This window comes from Oenanthe melanoleuca, chromosome 3, assembly GCF_029582105.1.
Source record: "Oenanthe melanoleuca isolate GR-GAL-2019-014 chromosome 3, OMel1.0, whole genome shotgun sequence".
NCBI classification, from domain to species: domain Eukaryota; kingdom Metazoa; phylum Chordata; class Aves; order Passeriformes; family Muscicapidae; genus Oenanthe; species Oenanthe melanoleuca.
Window position 1 is genome coordinate 70,829,644 of NC_079336.1, and position 15,219 is coordinate 70,844,862.

Sequence of the window (15,219 nt, forward strand, 5' to 3'; positions counted from 1 at the left end):
AGCTATACCTAAAGCACTTCTAAAATTAACAAGCTCTTAATTCCAAAAGCAAAGGAAATTTAGTACTTAGTACATGATCAAAAACTTGCCTTAAGAGAGCCCATACTGAACAGCATGTTTCCCATAGCTATAGGCAACCAAGCTACATACAATATATATCATTACATGACTTCAGAAGCCAAAGTCTAATCTAATTTAATGTTTAAATTGCTAGTATTAAAGCAAAGTTTTGTACAGTTGATGCTGGCAGCTCATTCATTTTGCATTTGTATGAGAAAAAAAATAATCAACAACCAAAAAAGCAAAACCAAAGCAAAAGAAAAAACCCTGCACAAAAGGAAGGAGTCTTCCATAATTTTTTTCAAGAAACAGAACGTTACCTAAGGAGGTAATAATTTTTAGCTCTCTAACTCCCCCTGGCATTCCTCTTTAAAAGCTTTGCAAGAGGCAGGATTACCTCCTGGTATTTGGCACCATATACTATTTGAGAAAATCTTCAAGCCATCATAATAGAACAAAGCAAGCTTTAAGCTCTCTAGGCATTACATTCTCCAGTACTAGACAGTTACATGGATTACAGAATCACCAGCCATAAAAAGATAACAAAAATGCTGTGATGCAAGATGCACTTTAAGTACTGAAAAATACTTGCTCCAGATATTGAAGGTCATGAGAAGCAGTTGTTTCCAGGAATTAAGAAAGTAAAAGTTATGTTTTTCTATATAATAAAACCCTACAGATTTCAAACCTGCTGTTACCACTAGCATGCTCCGTGAAGACTCACCTTTGGAGGAACTGTATCATTTTCATTCTTGAGGACAAACCTTCCCTCGCGATCATCTTTGTTCCAGTTTAACTGTACAACAAGAGGCTTCTCATCCACATCTAATCTTCTTTCTTCTTCAAAAAAATGAAAAGCAGAAATAGTTTCTTGGTATCTCAAGAGCAAAGATATTTGGAAATAAGTTAAGCTTTTTTTAAAAAAACGGATCGTTTACTTAACAGAACACATCACTTGATGTTTTCCTATTAAGCATAGGGGCAGAAGAAAAGCTTGGGAATGTAGAATTAATTGCATGTCCCCTTTCCAGCAACAAACCCAAGTGTATTCTATCTATCTATGTATGCTAAAGGTCTCCATAAGGTGGTCTTGTATAACTCCTTTATCAGAACTAAGTCTGTGAACACAACATTACCACTCTGGAGGAGAAGTTAGATCTAGAGTTCAAATGTTTAGAACTTCATAACATCCTGGGACTTCCAAATACTCATTTTTCTTATTTTAAATTTACTTTAAAGTAGACAGTCTGGTTGCAGCCCGAGAAATACTATTCTAAAAAGACTGTACAAAAATAAACAAGATTACAAAATTTAAATAATAAAGCAAATCAAAAACCCTCACAAGACAAAATTTCATTTAGTGTATTACATCTATTTTAAGTATATAGAAAAATAAGTGACAGAGTAGTTAAAAAACTTTAGCAAATTTTGCCACTTAATTTTCCATTTGGAAAAAAGGAGACGGCACATATACCCAGGAAAACAACAGAGTCTTTGTGGGTTTTTTTATGAGTAAGAAGCACTCTATTGACCTTGCATGCCTCAATTATTTTTTAAAAATCAGGAACCTGCTCTGCAAAGAAAACAAACAATTTCATTTTGAATATAGGTACAGTGCTAACAGATTGTAAAAAAATCCAAACTAGAAAAAATTAAATTATTTTCAGTCTTTAAAATGCAGAATTTAAGCACTCGTGTAAAATTCTCAAGTCCAAAAATAAAAAGCACAACCAAAAGATAGTTTCTCCTATATGTCTCCACCACCACCACACACGCTATCACCTTCTAATCTGAAACAGACAAATTTTAGCAGTACCAAAGGCTGTTTAGATATCTGAGTTCTTCACAGGTAACACTAGAGCATCTGTTTAAGAAACACAGTGGCTTCAAACAATGTTAAGCTGAACTTCCCCCAGTTTAGCAGTAAAAGAATGAGTTATAAGGCTACCACATCAAAGGCCCACAATTTCAAAGAACGGAAGATATACTCGTAACTGCTCTAATTTAACAATCCTAATCTCGCATAAATTTAGTCTTTACATACTAATCCTAAAAATAGCAACTCTCTCACAAATGTCAACAAACTAACAAGATGTCAAGTACAGCATTTAATAGGTCATAATCAAATCTTACATAAACTGCAGGCCTGGTACATGTAATTAAGTCTTGAAAGCCACTCCCCAAAATTAGTATTAATATCAATTAATATTAACATATTTAGGAATAAAAAACCAAAGTCTCACATGGTTCAGAAACTGGGCGCAAACCTAAAGATACTTTGGCTTGGAGTAGATATGATGCTGGTGTGGATGTAGGAAGGACTTAATGGATAAATACAAACCTCCACTAACATGAACTTCATAAAGTGAGTATTTAGGGGATGACAACATTCGCATGTCTGGTCGAAACTTCTCTGCAAGAGTTTCTATCACATCTTGAGTTGTGGCAGTACTAGAGACACGGATACATTTTGTTGCAAAATTTCCAGCTGCTTTGTCTTGAAAATAGAATCTCATTACTCCATGAAACTCGAGATCCTGTAAAGAAAGAAAAATACAAATCTGAGTGCTGGCTCAGCTATAAGGTTCAGACTTCTTTTATTATTTGTTACAAATTTATTATTAATATATCAGACCTTCAAATACTACACTGGTTTTCAAAATTTTCATAACAGTAGAATTTAAAACCAGGATACTATAAATTAGAAACTAAAAAAGAAAAAAACAAGGTTATCCAGCAAAAAGAAATTAAGGACTGTCTATTACTGAAAAGACTTAAGTTGAATTTTTAAGTATTCAAATTTAAAACCATTAGAGAATTAATAAAAACCCTTTTCTAAAACGTAGAGACACATCTTGAAAAATAACTCAGAACAGGCCCCTGCAGCCCAAGTCAGTAAAAGTGTATGCTTGAGGAATAGCAGCATGTCTTGAAGAGAACAGCTTGCTGTCACAGAAGTCACAGGATCATCTTTTCACCCCTTCACGCACTCCTCTCTCGTGCTGGCAACTGTTTGTCCCAGAAACATCTTTTTAAGGAAGTTAAACCATTTGACTTGTTTGTATTTTTTTATTTTAATGAAGGTTACTCGTTGGTACAGCTCCCTAAACACTCTGTGAGGGAAAAAAAGCTCCAGCACCAACACAAGATGAAGAAAGCAACCACAGCTGTCAAACATGTGGTTACACTACAACTGCTAATTTGTTCAAACTATTGTAAATTCACATCCTCAAGTGTTTTCATTAGCCACTGGAGCTTATGCCTTACTGCAGCACACCAAACTTCAGGAGGATACTGTCTGCTTATGCTACTCCACTACTGCTCTGAACAACTCCAAATTCAAATTTTAGTTCCCCAGTGCTCTCCACACGGCTAACTTTGGCCCCATACATAAATCTCAGCAATCATAGGGCTCTGCACTCAAGGGGAAATCAAGGATATCCAAGTCTCCAGTTGACTTTGCCAAGTTTACTCTAGTTCATTGTTTACTTTAATCATGGCTCCTGTCTCCACTCTCCAGGGAAATAAGCAAATCCATAGGTGTTGAGCACAGTGATAGATTTTATGCTAAGCACAGCCCTTTCCAGTACTACATCTGATCACAGGACACACATCACAATGCTTCTTTGAAGAGCACAGATCCAAAATATTTACTGAAACTACTCTATCATTCAGAAGACCTTTGCAAAAAGAAAGGAAAAAAGAAGAATATTTAAAAAGGAATTAAATAGTCAAATAACCTACACTTAGACAAACATCTATGCCACCTAGATACATGCAGAAGTAAGCACTGTTCTTCCCAGGATACTCCCAAGCCTACACCAATACAGCAGTGAATGAAATGCACCATGGACCTCAACAATGGCCAGTTGTGTTTTATTCTCTGTTGTTATCCTAACAATTTAAAGAATTCATCTTTCTGAGCCTGCATTGCTGTTCCCACAGAACTATCTATTGTACTTCCAAACCAGGGTTCCTTCCTGCAAGAAGTTACAGTTCCCACATTCCTCTCTCCAGCTAACTCCCACACCTGCATACACTCTGAACTTCACTGCAATTATACAACTGTGGGTATAATTCTTCAAAAGTGAACATTTTTGTAACAGCTACTACTCACTTCTGAAAAGCATCCTGAATACTTTACTTCTTCTCTTTAATTATATATACCGAATTATTAACTAATTATCCATACAAGGACTTACTACTCTCATGCAGAAGGCAACCAAGTGACTTCTGGAAATACTACCTACCCTAGCAAATTGGCACTTCCTTACATGTTAGCTCTTGCTAACTCCTGCAATGAGCTCCAAAAGGTCAGAAGCACAACTTCTTTTTTAAGTCCTGCTGACCTTTCCACAGTCTATTATAACAGACACCACGTGTCCATGAAGTCTGTAGGCTAATGTGGTTTCTTCTCACAGAGATAATATCACCAGTGCAATACGGGCTTCACACTGCATTTGCATCCAGCGACCTGAAGGTGTCCACCTAATAGAGCCATTGCAGACTACTTAGTAAAATTACTTCATCTCTCACTTCCTTATTGGATGAACATTCTCTGGTTCTAGTAACTTGCTTTCTTGCCTTTTTCTCTCTTAACAAATGCTGATTTGAAAGCAATTCAATTCCTGATTTTTTTTTATGTCATGCTTTTATATTCTACTTGTCAGATTTTATAATTTTCCTTATTTGGATACTACTTCAGCTTTCTAGTAACAATCTTTGCCTGATGTTCAGTCATGCCAGCTTCCTTTCACACTTCTCTCGATAGCTGGCATGCTTTGGTCCGTACCTCCAGCACAGAATCTTTAAATCTCAGCAGGGGTAGGTACTTGGCTACTTATTTGCCCCTTCTAGCTTTAACAAGCTTTCTAGGGCAGGCAGGCTGCATTTCCAACTGGGTTGAAAAGTTCTGTACCTTTTGCAAAAAAAAAAAAAAATAATCCAAGCATGTCATGATCTCTAGAAAGGAGAGCATTCTCACAGGTAATATTCTGAGCCATGTTCTACACATGCTTTTGAGCAGATTTGATTTAAATTGTTGCCTCTTCTGCTAATACTCCATAACCGTCATGCTTCACAAAACAGACACCGTATTTTCAATCCACTTGTTTGATCATTGCAAAAGACAACACATGAGCCTTCTGCAGCAGTATTACAAAGCACAGTCATGTCCCACTGAGAACATTTATTTCCTCATTAAACAAAGGTTTTCCCTACCACCATCTCAAGGTACTGCTGAAGCAATAATTTTAAAAGAGAAAAATGAGCACACTATTGATCTTTTCCATGCATTATGTACTGTGTGAGTTCCTATACAGAGATAAGATTCCAGTAGCCTTTTTTTTTTTTTTTTTTTTTTAGGTAGACGAGATTATTTTGCTGAGGACACATTCCACTGCCGACTAGCCATTTTTAACCTGCAGACTTTTTAGCAACACAGCAGAAATTGAAGAAGCGAATGCAACACAGGTCTTAGAGAAGATGTAAAGAACAATCTGTTAAGCTTTCTAAACTACCATGTTCTTTGTTGTTGTTGTTGTTGTTCATATTAGTAATATCAATTATAATAATAAGAGAAGTTAGAACTTATTTCTACTTCTGGGCACTAACAAAGCAGACAAGAAAAAAGTACATTCTGAATTCTCAATATACAATGTCTGTATAAGCAAGTTTTGTTTTCATTTTCCAAAAGAAGTAATGTGTTTTTCTAATATTGCCAATTGACTATCTGGATATAAAAACAATAGAAAGCAGTGGCCACTGTCCATTTCCCTAACCTCTTCTACAGCAGTTTCTCAAGCTGTGTCCCCACAAACCATGTTCTACTCTCCTCCCCCATATTTTTTCCAAAGTTTTTTGTTAAAAAAAACTTTAAAAGACTGCACAACAGCATCACAATCTTCTATCACTTCCCCATATAAAACTCCTTTTATTGTTTCATTTCCATTATGTTCCAAACTGTATCTTGGTGCATTGCTGGACTACTACAGATTTAAATAGAAGTATTTGATGATATGGAAGCAATAGGTTTCGCATTTCAAAACAATCAGGAAATAGAAAACTACAAAAACAAAACAAAGAAAAACTCTTTTACTCTTTTTTTTTTTTATATATCACATGTGCATTTGTGTGTGTGTATAGATACAGTTCAAGCCATATTTACCTTTCCACACACACTGCAGTTTCCAATATGAACTTGTGTCAAGAAAAGAGGCCAAAGAACAAAAACCGCTTGTCCTAAACCAGATAGATACAGAAGTATCCATTATTCCCTGACATACTCTTGTAAGCAAAGGAATATCCCCAAAACACTTAAAAACCTCTTGAAACCATCTTTCTCTAAGGATAAGAACTGTCATTTATCATTAAACAAAAAAAAATTAAAATGTTTTCTGGATTTCAAGAGTGACTAATTACTTCAGTGTATGAACACTCAATTTCCTCTCAAGGCATTTATATGCATTGTAGCAATTTTACCTCTGTCATCTGATCACGTTTGACATTTTATGTATCTGCTGTTCAAGTTCATGGCTCATGTAGGAATGCAAGGATACAGACCAGTCTTCAGCCACAAAGTACAGTCAATTTTCACAAAATTTTAATTCTGATAATCTAGACTGCAAAACATATTTTGAAAAGCATATAGCAAAAGTCAGCTTTCTAGGCCCTTCAAATAATAAAGGCCATTTTCCTCAAAAAAAAAGTGTAATTATTCTTTTTTATCACTATCAAATGAAGTTATGGTAGTTTCCAAAAGGATATCCTATTCAAAAGGTTTCAACTTACATAATAATTGCCAGTTATCCACTGTTTCTTGGTTTTACTAACAAAAGTAAGCTGCACCTCCTCTTCATTAGGCAAAAAGGAGTTCATAGAAGCATTTCAAATACCTATGTTATGACTTTTTGTATAAAGTCAATGACATCCAGTAACTGCTTCAAAACCAATAGGTTAAATGTTCCAAAAGTATGTCTTCAGAAAACAAAAATAAAAACACACAAAAGCATCAGAATGGAACACCTGAAACAACACTTTCACAAAGTGAAATGACTTCAGAATTCTACAAAATCTTGTGAAAAGCTTTGATTAAACATTCTTAGGAAACATCTGCATTCTCAGTGCTATCACTCCCCTCTTGACATTCTCCTCGAGGACCTCGGACCATCATCAAATGAAAAAGCACTACAAAAGCAGGAAGCAAGCAAACTTTGATACATAATGAAGTCAGTCACACAAAACACCCAAGTCACACTTAAAACTGAAGATGTGAGGTACAAGTTATCACATCCATTATCATCGTTTTACATGAGGCTTCACAAAAGTAACTCCTGTTTCTCAAAACAGCTCAATCTTTAAATCTAGTTCCCAGTTACTTATTGTTAAGGGTGAATTTCTGCTTTAAAGCAATAATCAGGAATAAGCAAAATCACTCATTTGAAGCTATGCTACAGAGAAATGCAAGCAAGTAAAAGATGAAGGGAAGTGCACCTCAAGCTCCTCTCTCCAATTACAAAGAGTGGTCATACACGCACATGAAAAGTGTTAATAATTACAGAAAGCAAAGGTGTTTAATACGTTGGAAAACGAAAACAAAATCGCCATGAAAAAAAATTGTCTCTAAATCTCTCTTTCTGCCAATCATCCCACTCTTTTTACACAAGAATATAATAGTCGAGAAGGAATATGAAAAAAGAGTAGAAAGAGATAAAAAGATTGTACTGCACGTGAAGCTCAGAAAAAATCTGCAATGTGACACAATGGGATTTGCAGCAGGGAAACCTGGACTTCCTGCAGAATCTGAGAAGCTTCTTCAAACAAAGCAGTAATATCCAGGAGCCATAATCTACAGCCATGCTCACATATGAGAAAGGAAACCCCTCCTTTAGAGTGTCAGAGTTAATGAGAGAGTATTTATTACAATATGTAGGGCACAGCAATGAATGAGATCATGACTACTATACTCACAAACCAGCAAGGAATAGCCATAGGCTTTTAAAGTATCCCACCTGTATCCATCACAAAGCACTACATACTTCAATATTTAAGAATATTACACACTACCCATTCTGTAAACTATTCAATCTCTGGAGCAGCAAAGAATATACAAGTTACCCTTCAGAAATCCTCATCTGCACCCCCTCCAAGAGGCTTTGATCTCTTTCAGCTGCATTGATAACACTGTTTGCCTTGCAAGTACATTCTGCATGACTGCACCTAGAAAATACCAAAATCCAGCACTAAGAACGTCACATCTTTCTTCGTGCCCCATTCAAATTCTGCTGGCAAAAATCTACAGAGAACTAAGTTGCAATTACTATTCAGGTACATGTCTTGTTGCTCAGGAGTTTTGCTAATAGAATATAAATAACAATAAAACAAATCCACAGTGCAAAAATTAGAATTAAAGCACTACAAGTTGCTTTCAAATGAATTCGGGTCACAATATTGATTTAACAGGTCAACACAGCAACAGTATTATCACTGCAGAATATTCTGAAACATTCATATAATGCCCTTTTTATCGGACCTGTTGTCAGTCTACTCAGTAAAATGGAATTGCTTCCTTTGCCTCTCCAAAAGCCATACATACAACAAATCTGTGGAATTCTAATGAATGCAAGAAAATTTTGTTTAAAAATATTTCCTACAATATTTTAAAACCCACTTAAATCAAATAAGCACTGTGAAATTACATGAGGGTGAGGTTTCTAGCTCTCATTCCCAGCTCTAGCATTCAATTCCCATAATGACTGCTCAACTTGAAACTTGAGGACAGTCAATACTATTAAAAAGGAATTCCAAATAGGTTTTTTTTAAATCCTGGTAACTGTTATAAACTGTTTTCCATGTAGCAAAGAAAGTGTTTTTGTTAAGTTACAGTTTTTTAATTAACTTCAGAAAGTGCAGCTTCATATAAAAGATTGTCTTTAATCTAACAGAAAAAAGGAAGAACAATACAGATGAAAAAACAGCTCCTCTAAAAAAACTAATTTTCAACAGCTTTACTTCCTCTTCCAAACCTTTGACACCTGGATCAACAAAGACTTTCCACTACAGAATGACTCATTCTGCCACAACAGTTTTGACACTGTAATGTTCACAGAAGCGGGACAACAGCTGAACTTTCTGTCAGAGAGAATTACCAATAACCCACAACACAAAGATCATAATTAAGTGAAACCTCCTCTTTATTTTCCTAAGGAAAATGGCATCTTAGGAACCAGCCCCACTACAGTATGAAACAAAACCTCAGGACCAAAAGACAAGAGGTACTACAAACATTTTCACAATATAAATGTAATGCAATGAAGTCAATGCAAAACTGACTGCAGTATATAACAAATGGTACACAAAATCTTAAACTAAGGCCAAAATTCAAGTCCATAACTATCACATCCACTAGAAAAAGGATTAACTTTCACAAATGCAGTTTGAATGCCCATGTGAACATTGAATTATCATAGATGTACATATTTTACTGTATACTTTATATGCATTGTCCCTGTTTCCTGTTGCCTGTCCCCATCAGCAAGACTAATTAACATAAAAACTCTTGGGATGAAACAAACATTACTGTAATCTTCAATACTTTCCTGCTAACTTACACCTCACAGATCAAAAAATTAAGTTTCAAAAGAGACCCATCTACACCAGGTAGATGAAGCAGCATGTTTCCTACCGACTTCAAAAAGAAACAAAACAAGTTCTTTTCAGAGTAGTCTTTTACCAAAGCTACCACATTTTGTGTGCAGCCATCAACCACACTTCATTCTGAATACACCAAAGTTTTCATAACTTTTTACAAAATATATTATTACATAAGCAACATGAAGTGTCTTCACATAAGATTTATGAGTTGAAAAGCAGCTGCTATTAAAAATGAAAAAAAATTTGCCAAGGGCACTACCCAAAAGCACGACAGACATTACCTTCCAACTCTTAAGTTTCAAACCTACAGTATGAGATCAGCAAAATCAGCACAGCACTTGCAACACAGCTGCTGCCTGCCCCCTGCAGGGTGTGCTTTGTTAAGCTGGGATGGACAGCATTTACACAATCAACCAGAGAACATGGAGATCTGTTCTTTGTGCAAAATGAAACCTGCAGTTAACTGAAGAAATCAAACAAAAATGTAAGCACTACCAACAATTTGGTGACTATTTAATTATTCATTAGATTGATGAAATTCAAAATAAAAATAAAGCTACAGAAGATTAAATCATATCCCCAAGTTAAAACATACCACCCTTTATAAACTATATTGATGCTGGTATCATATAGAGACTTTACCAATACCCTTATACTAAGGACCTTGCAGCAACTGCCCACTCATACTCTGATATCAAAGAATATACCCAAGAAAAGCTTGTTAAGAAAGGTGTTGTTGTTACTATGATTACGAAAATTGTTTGAAGGCAGCGATATGACAGTAATGAAACAGAAAAGTGATTGATATACATCTGGTGTATCAAAATACCCTGAAGGTCTCCAACAATAGAAGAGAGGTACAGGCAGAGCTCAATCATACCTGAAAACCAGGTAAAAAGTTGAGTTAAAACCAAACAAAGCCTCCTTTGAATTAATAATGTCATCTTTAAAAGAGGAAAAATAAATAGCAACAGGCCTCAGTAAAATATTGCTTACCTTTTTACTACTTATCTACAACCTGTCACTGTTGTGCGACTAAGACAATTGCTAAGGAGCAACACCAGAAAACTTAGAGAAGAATTAAAAGTACAGACAATCCTCTATAACATTTTTCAGCTCCATCTTAAAAACCCACTGAAATAAATCAAAGCTCTCCATACTATTTACTGTGTTAAAGACTGTTACTTTTGAACCAGTCCCATTTAGAGGAAAAGAAACAGGTTATTACATCCACCTCAAACAAAAATGCAACTGGAAAATTGAAGAGGGAGAATGAAAGTTCAGGCACTGAACTTACACTGTCATTGCTACTTGCAGAGCTGCAATCCCTGTACTTGAAGTACCTTCAGGCATCAATCAGGCCACAAAAAAGACTGCCCTTACTCACTTTAACATTAGAAGTGCAGACACACAGTCAGCAACAGAAACTCTGGTGCTGCAGAAAGCACTTCCTCATACTGACACACTCATTCCCAACTCCTCTCTTATGCCAGGCACCAGCATCCTGCAGCTGTACAGCAACATGAATCCGGTTAACTCGGAAGATATTTCCCTTCCCTTCATTCGGTGTGGAGGAAATTGTCAGTGCTAGCAGTTGGGGGAAACTGTCCTGCTGGCACCCTGTATCAACTTGAAGGAACCATGAAACAACCACCTCTGCCAAGCTGGACACTTCATTCCCACTTCTGCACCAGCACCAGCACATACCTGACTCCAGCACCAACAGCAAGCAGGCACTTGCTGTTTTTTGTCTCAGGATATGCTGGCTTGGCTGTGAAGTCTTGACACAGGTCAGACAGGCACTAGACCAAAGAAGGCAGCAGAAAGGCTGCAGCCTAGCAGAGACAGGCAGCCCTGACGAGCTAAGTGGGAACTGTAGTTTGTTACAGAAATGGCTAATCTCTCACATATTTTTAAAACTTAGTTCACAAACACATGGCATTTAGATAAATTAATTTTCTACAGTCACAAACTAAAATTTATAATACTGTAATCTTAAGGCTATTTCTATAACTGGCATACAAATTGTTAGATTCCAGAGTTACATGATAGTTTCTCTACAACTTAAAAAAATTAGAGTTTTTTTCCTCTATAATAAAATTCTGGTAGAGAAATATCTTAGAAACAGTCTTAAATCCATACAAAATGACAATACAAGTAGTTTGCAAATTCATCTGTGAAGCTACTAAAAGCTGAAAAGATACTTATTTTTGGGTGAAAACTCAGTATCTCTAACAGAAATGTCAAATCTACTTACAGTAGAAAGCTGCATTACTGAAAAAAAGCATTTCCACCAGCAATCAAACTCATGAAGCCTGGTTTCTTGTGGCTGTCTTCCCAAAGCTGATCATGGTTTTATTATAGATGGCACAAATAAAATTGCTCTTAACTTTTCCTTCCCACTTGAATTCTCTGGTGTCCAGAAGTACATACACTACTTAGTACAAACTAAATCAAGTATCTCATCTCTTTCTGACCACTGACAATGGCAACTTCACATTCCCAATATAGGTTGAAGATTCAATCAAAGAACCAACATAAAAATTAAAAGCGAAATTTGACAAGCTGGTACCCATTGATAAGCTGTCACCAGCAAATACATAGAGCAGCTCAGAAACCACACCCACTTCAACCACCTGACATTCACTTGACAAAACATATTCATTTGTTTTCAGTATAACCTCTGTATTGGAAATACACTACATGACCAAAAAAAAGTGACACCAACAATCCTTTAAATGCACAGCTGTCTGGATTCATTTCTTGTAATTAGTAAAATTATTTTTACTATTTTAGTGTCAGGCTTTAGTATGACGAGAGTATCAAAGAAAACCATAAAAACAGAGTCATTTTTACATAATGCTACATGGGTCATGCCATGTATTTATGCTGACACAGCCAGTAAAGTTTGAGCCAACTTCTACTCTGTAATGATAAATTTGATTGTGTTACCCTGGCTTCTCAGTCCTGTGGATGAACTGGAATCAGCACAATACAGGGTTAAGGTATCCAGCTACACTGACTGAAGGAGAGAAATGCTGGTGCTATCTGATACTCTGCATGCAGGAGCTTTGGCAAGCAGGCTAATTAGTCAGGAGTTTGAACTAGGAATGCTAACAAGCCTAATAGAAAAACAAGCACCTGATTCTCCTGAAGTAGTCAAACTGCAGCATGGAATCTACATAAAAGTACAAAAAAAAAAAAATTACCCCAAACCTCAAATCTCAACATTCTGATTTAAAACAACCTTTGACTAGATTTCAAAAAGTTATTTCCCAAATAAGTTAGGTTAGTCAAGCAGGTTTGAAGTGATAATATAAGGCCAAAATGTACCACAAATTGCAATTTTATTGTAAAAAATTCTATAGAAATGGGGCAAAGGACCTCTTTTTGAGCTACTACTGTTTTTCTTCCCTGCCTGAAATACATACTTTCCCCTTTCAAGGGCAAACTGGCCATACTTCAGCTATGGAAAAATCAACATCTACAAAGATAGTTCTGAAAAAACCTCCAAATTGAAAATCTGCACTGATGAATGAAATTTATTGAAATTATCCATGTCATAGCCAAAGACACAAAACCATGCTGCTTTTATATGCAGCTTTGTCTAGAGTAAACACACACATACACAAGCTAAGGCAACCTTCTGGTCACTTCTTCCACACATTCAGAAAACACAGTATTTGTTCACTACAGATACAACAAACATAGCCAAAGTAACACATGAAATTGCGAGTTTTTGACATCAGAAAGCATTAACTTGAGCACTTAGAAAGAAATACGGGGTTGACATTACAACTTCCAAACAGGAGCATGCCCCAAAGAGAGCTGTGTTTTTCTTTGTTTGTTTTAATTCAGTCACTCAAAACCTCCTTCATGAAGTCTCAGTTTGAATTATTTGTTTTCATATTTAAAGAATTTGGGTCATTTCTTAAAACTTACAAAGCCGTTTATTAATGCCATTAATTATCTTAATGTTGGTTATCTTAATGTTGGACCGGCACGGCCACAGATACCTTGTGAAAAATCTATAGAGTAATTCTAATAGTTTGGTAAAATTCATCTGTTGATAGCCTTCTCTCTGCAAATCCTACTTAATCCTGTTGTATAATCTTTGGCAACAATTTCATCAAGCACTGTGCTTGGTGAATGACATTCAGCCTCAGTTAGTTGCATTTAAAAACAACTGCTGACAGCTAAAAAAGGGCTTTCTCTACAGTAAGACCATATCCAGTATCTTCATACTGACAGTGGTTTTGCACTCCCTGTTTTGTGATGTTTTCTTTTGACTGTTCTCATACTACAAAGTCCTCCATTCTAACACAAAAGCTAGCTCAAAGAAGTCCCACGCATATAAAAAGGTTTCTTCCTAAGGCACCTGCACAACCAAAACATTACTTTGCTTCTGATTTTACTCTGTTTACTTTTAGATTTGAAAGAGAAGATACCATGTAGCTATCAACATAACAATACACTTGAATGTTTTGTACTTGAGCAGGCTCCTTCGCACTGAAGAAGCATTTTACATTCCAATTACCTACCAACTTCCTTTTCTCCAGTGGGGTTCCACACTTGCTCCCAATCTACAACAGTGTCTGTTTTGTCAGACTGAAAGCAACTTCATTGGCTGAAAGATCCTGCTCTCTTAAAGGGTTTATCTAACAAGAAAATCTCTATACCTGAATACTTTCTTCTTTTATGTATCTTCCACGTTATCATTATTATCATTAGGAGCAGCAGTAGCAGTAGTAGTACAGAAAACAAGATGTACTAGTCAGACCTAGAAATAAATTCCCCACAAAGTCCCTAACTGTTGACAACTGGATGGCTATGTCAAGAGAAAAATTACTCCCTCCGAAAGTCCTGTTTGGGAAAACATGTTTCCAGCAAGGGAAAATATGACACTAAGCTAATCCAATGGTAAATAACAGCTACACTGGAAAGGGCTTTCTCTATTCCTATCTACCCTCACTCCAGCTGGGTGTTATTTTAATTGTTTCAACACAAGCATTTAGGGGAACCTAAATGCCGTTCAGAGAGAAAAGCCCAACAAGAACTCATCCTAGTCTCCCAGCTTCCCTAAGAACTTCAGCATGGAGTCACATAAAACCCAATGCCAGCATAAAGGAGGGATTAAAAAAACCTAAACAAACCTGTTCAACTGAAGAAGGGGTGAAGGAAGCACTCTTGCAGCTAAAAAGCCATTTTACCAGCTTAAGCTATAAATATGAAATTTCAGCCACATACTTTTCCTTGGGTAGCTATTGACACCCAAAATAAAACCAATAGCAGTAGTTTACAGAGGTAAGGAATGCTTCTGCAGATCCAGAAATCCAACCAATCAGCTGTATGATAGAGGCTGGCTTCCAGAGTAGAAATAAACTGGTTATCTGTGGGAATGCAGGAATTTCATCATCCCTGTCTAAACATCTGTGTCACTTGCCTAAGGATGAACAAAACATTATGAAAGTAATACAGTATTTGAAACTCAGTATAATAGACCTAAAA

General features: G+C 36.2%; 1 protein-coding gene across 19 annotated transcripts in view; it reads right to left on the bottom strand.

Annotated features, from left to right (window-relative positions):
- The window catches only part of AFDN (afadin, adherens junction formation factor), a 112,122-nt gene that overhangs the window by 77,764 nt on the left and 19,139 nt on the right, over window positions 1-15,219 (bottom strand). For 11 of the 19 annotated variants that reach the window (XM_056486580.1, XM_056486562.1, XM_056486576.1 and 8 more), the window contains exons 2-3: window positions 2,402-2,597; window positions 785-900 (exon numbers count right to left, since the gene is read on the bottom strand). In XM_056486580.1, coding sequence (XP_056342555.1) covers window positions 785-900; window positions 2,402-2,597 — 312 coding nt within the window. The remainder of the gene's footprint in view (window positions 1-784; window positions 901-2,401; window positions 2,598-15,219) is intronic. The other 8 variants (XM_056486581.1, XM_056486563.1, XM_056486569.1 and 5 more) reach the window with 1 other exon arrangement.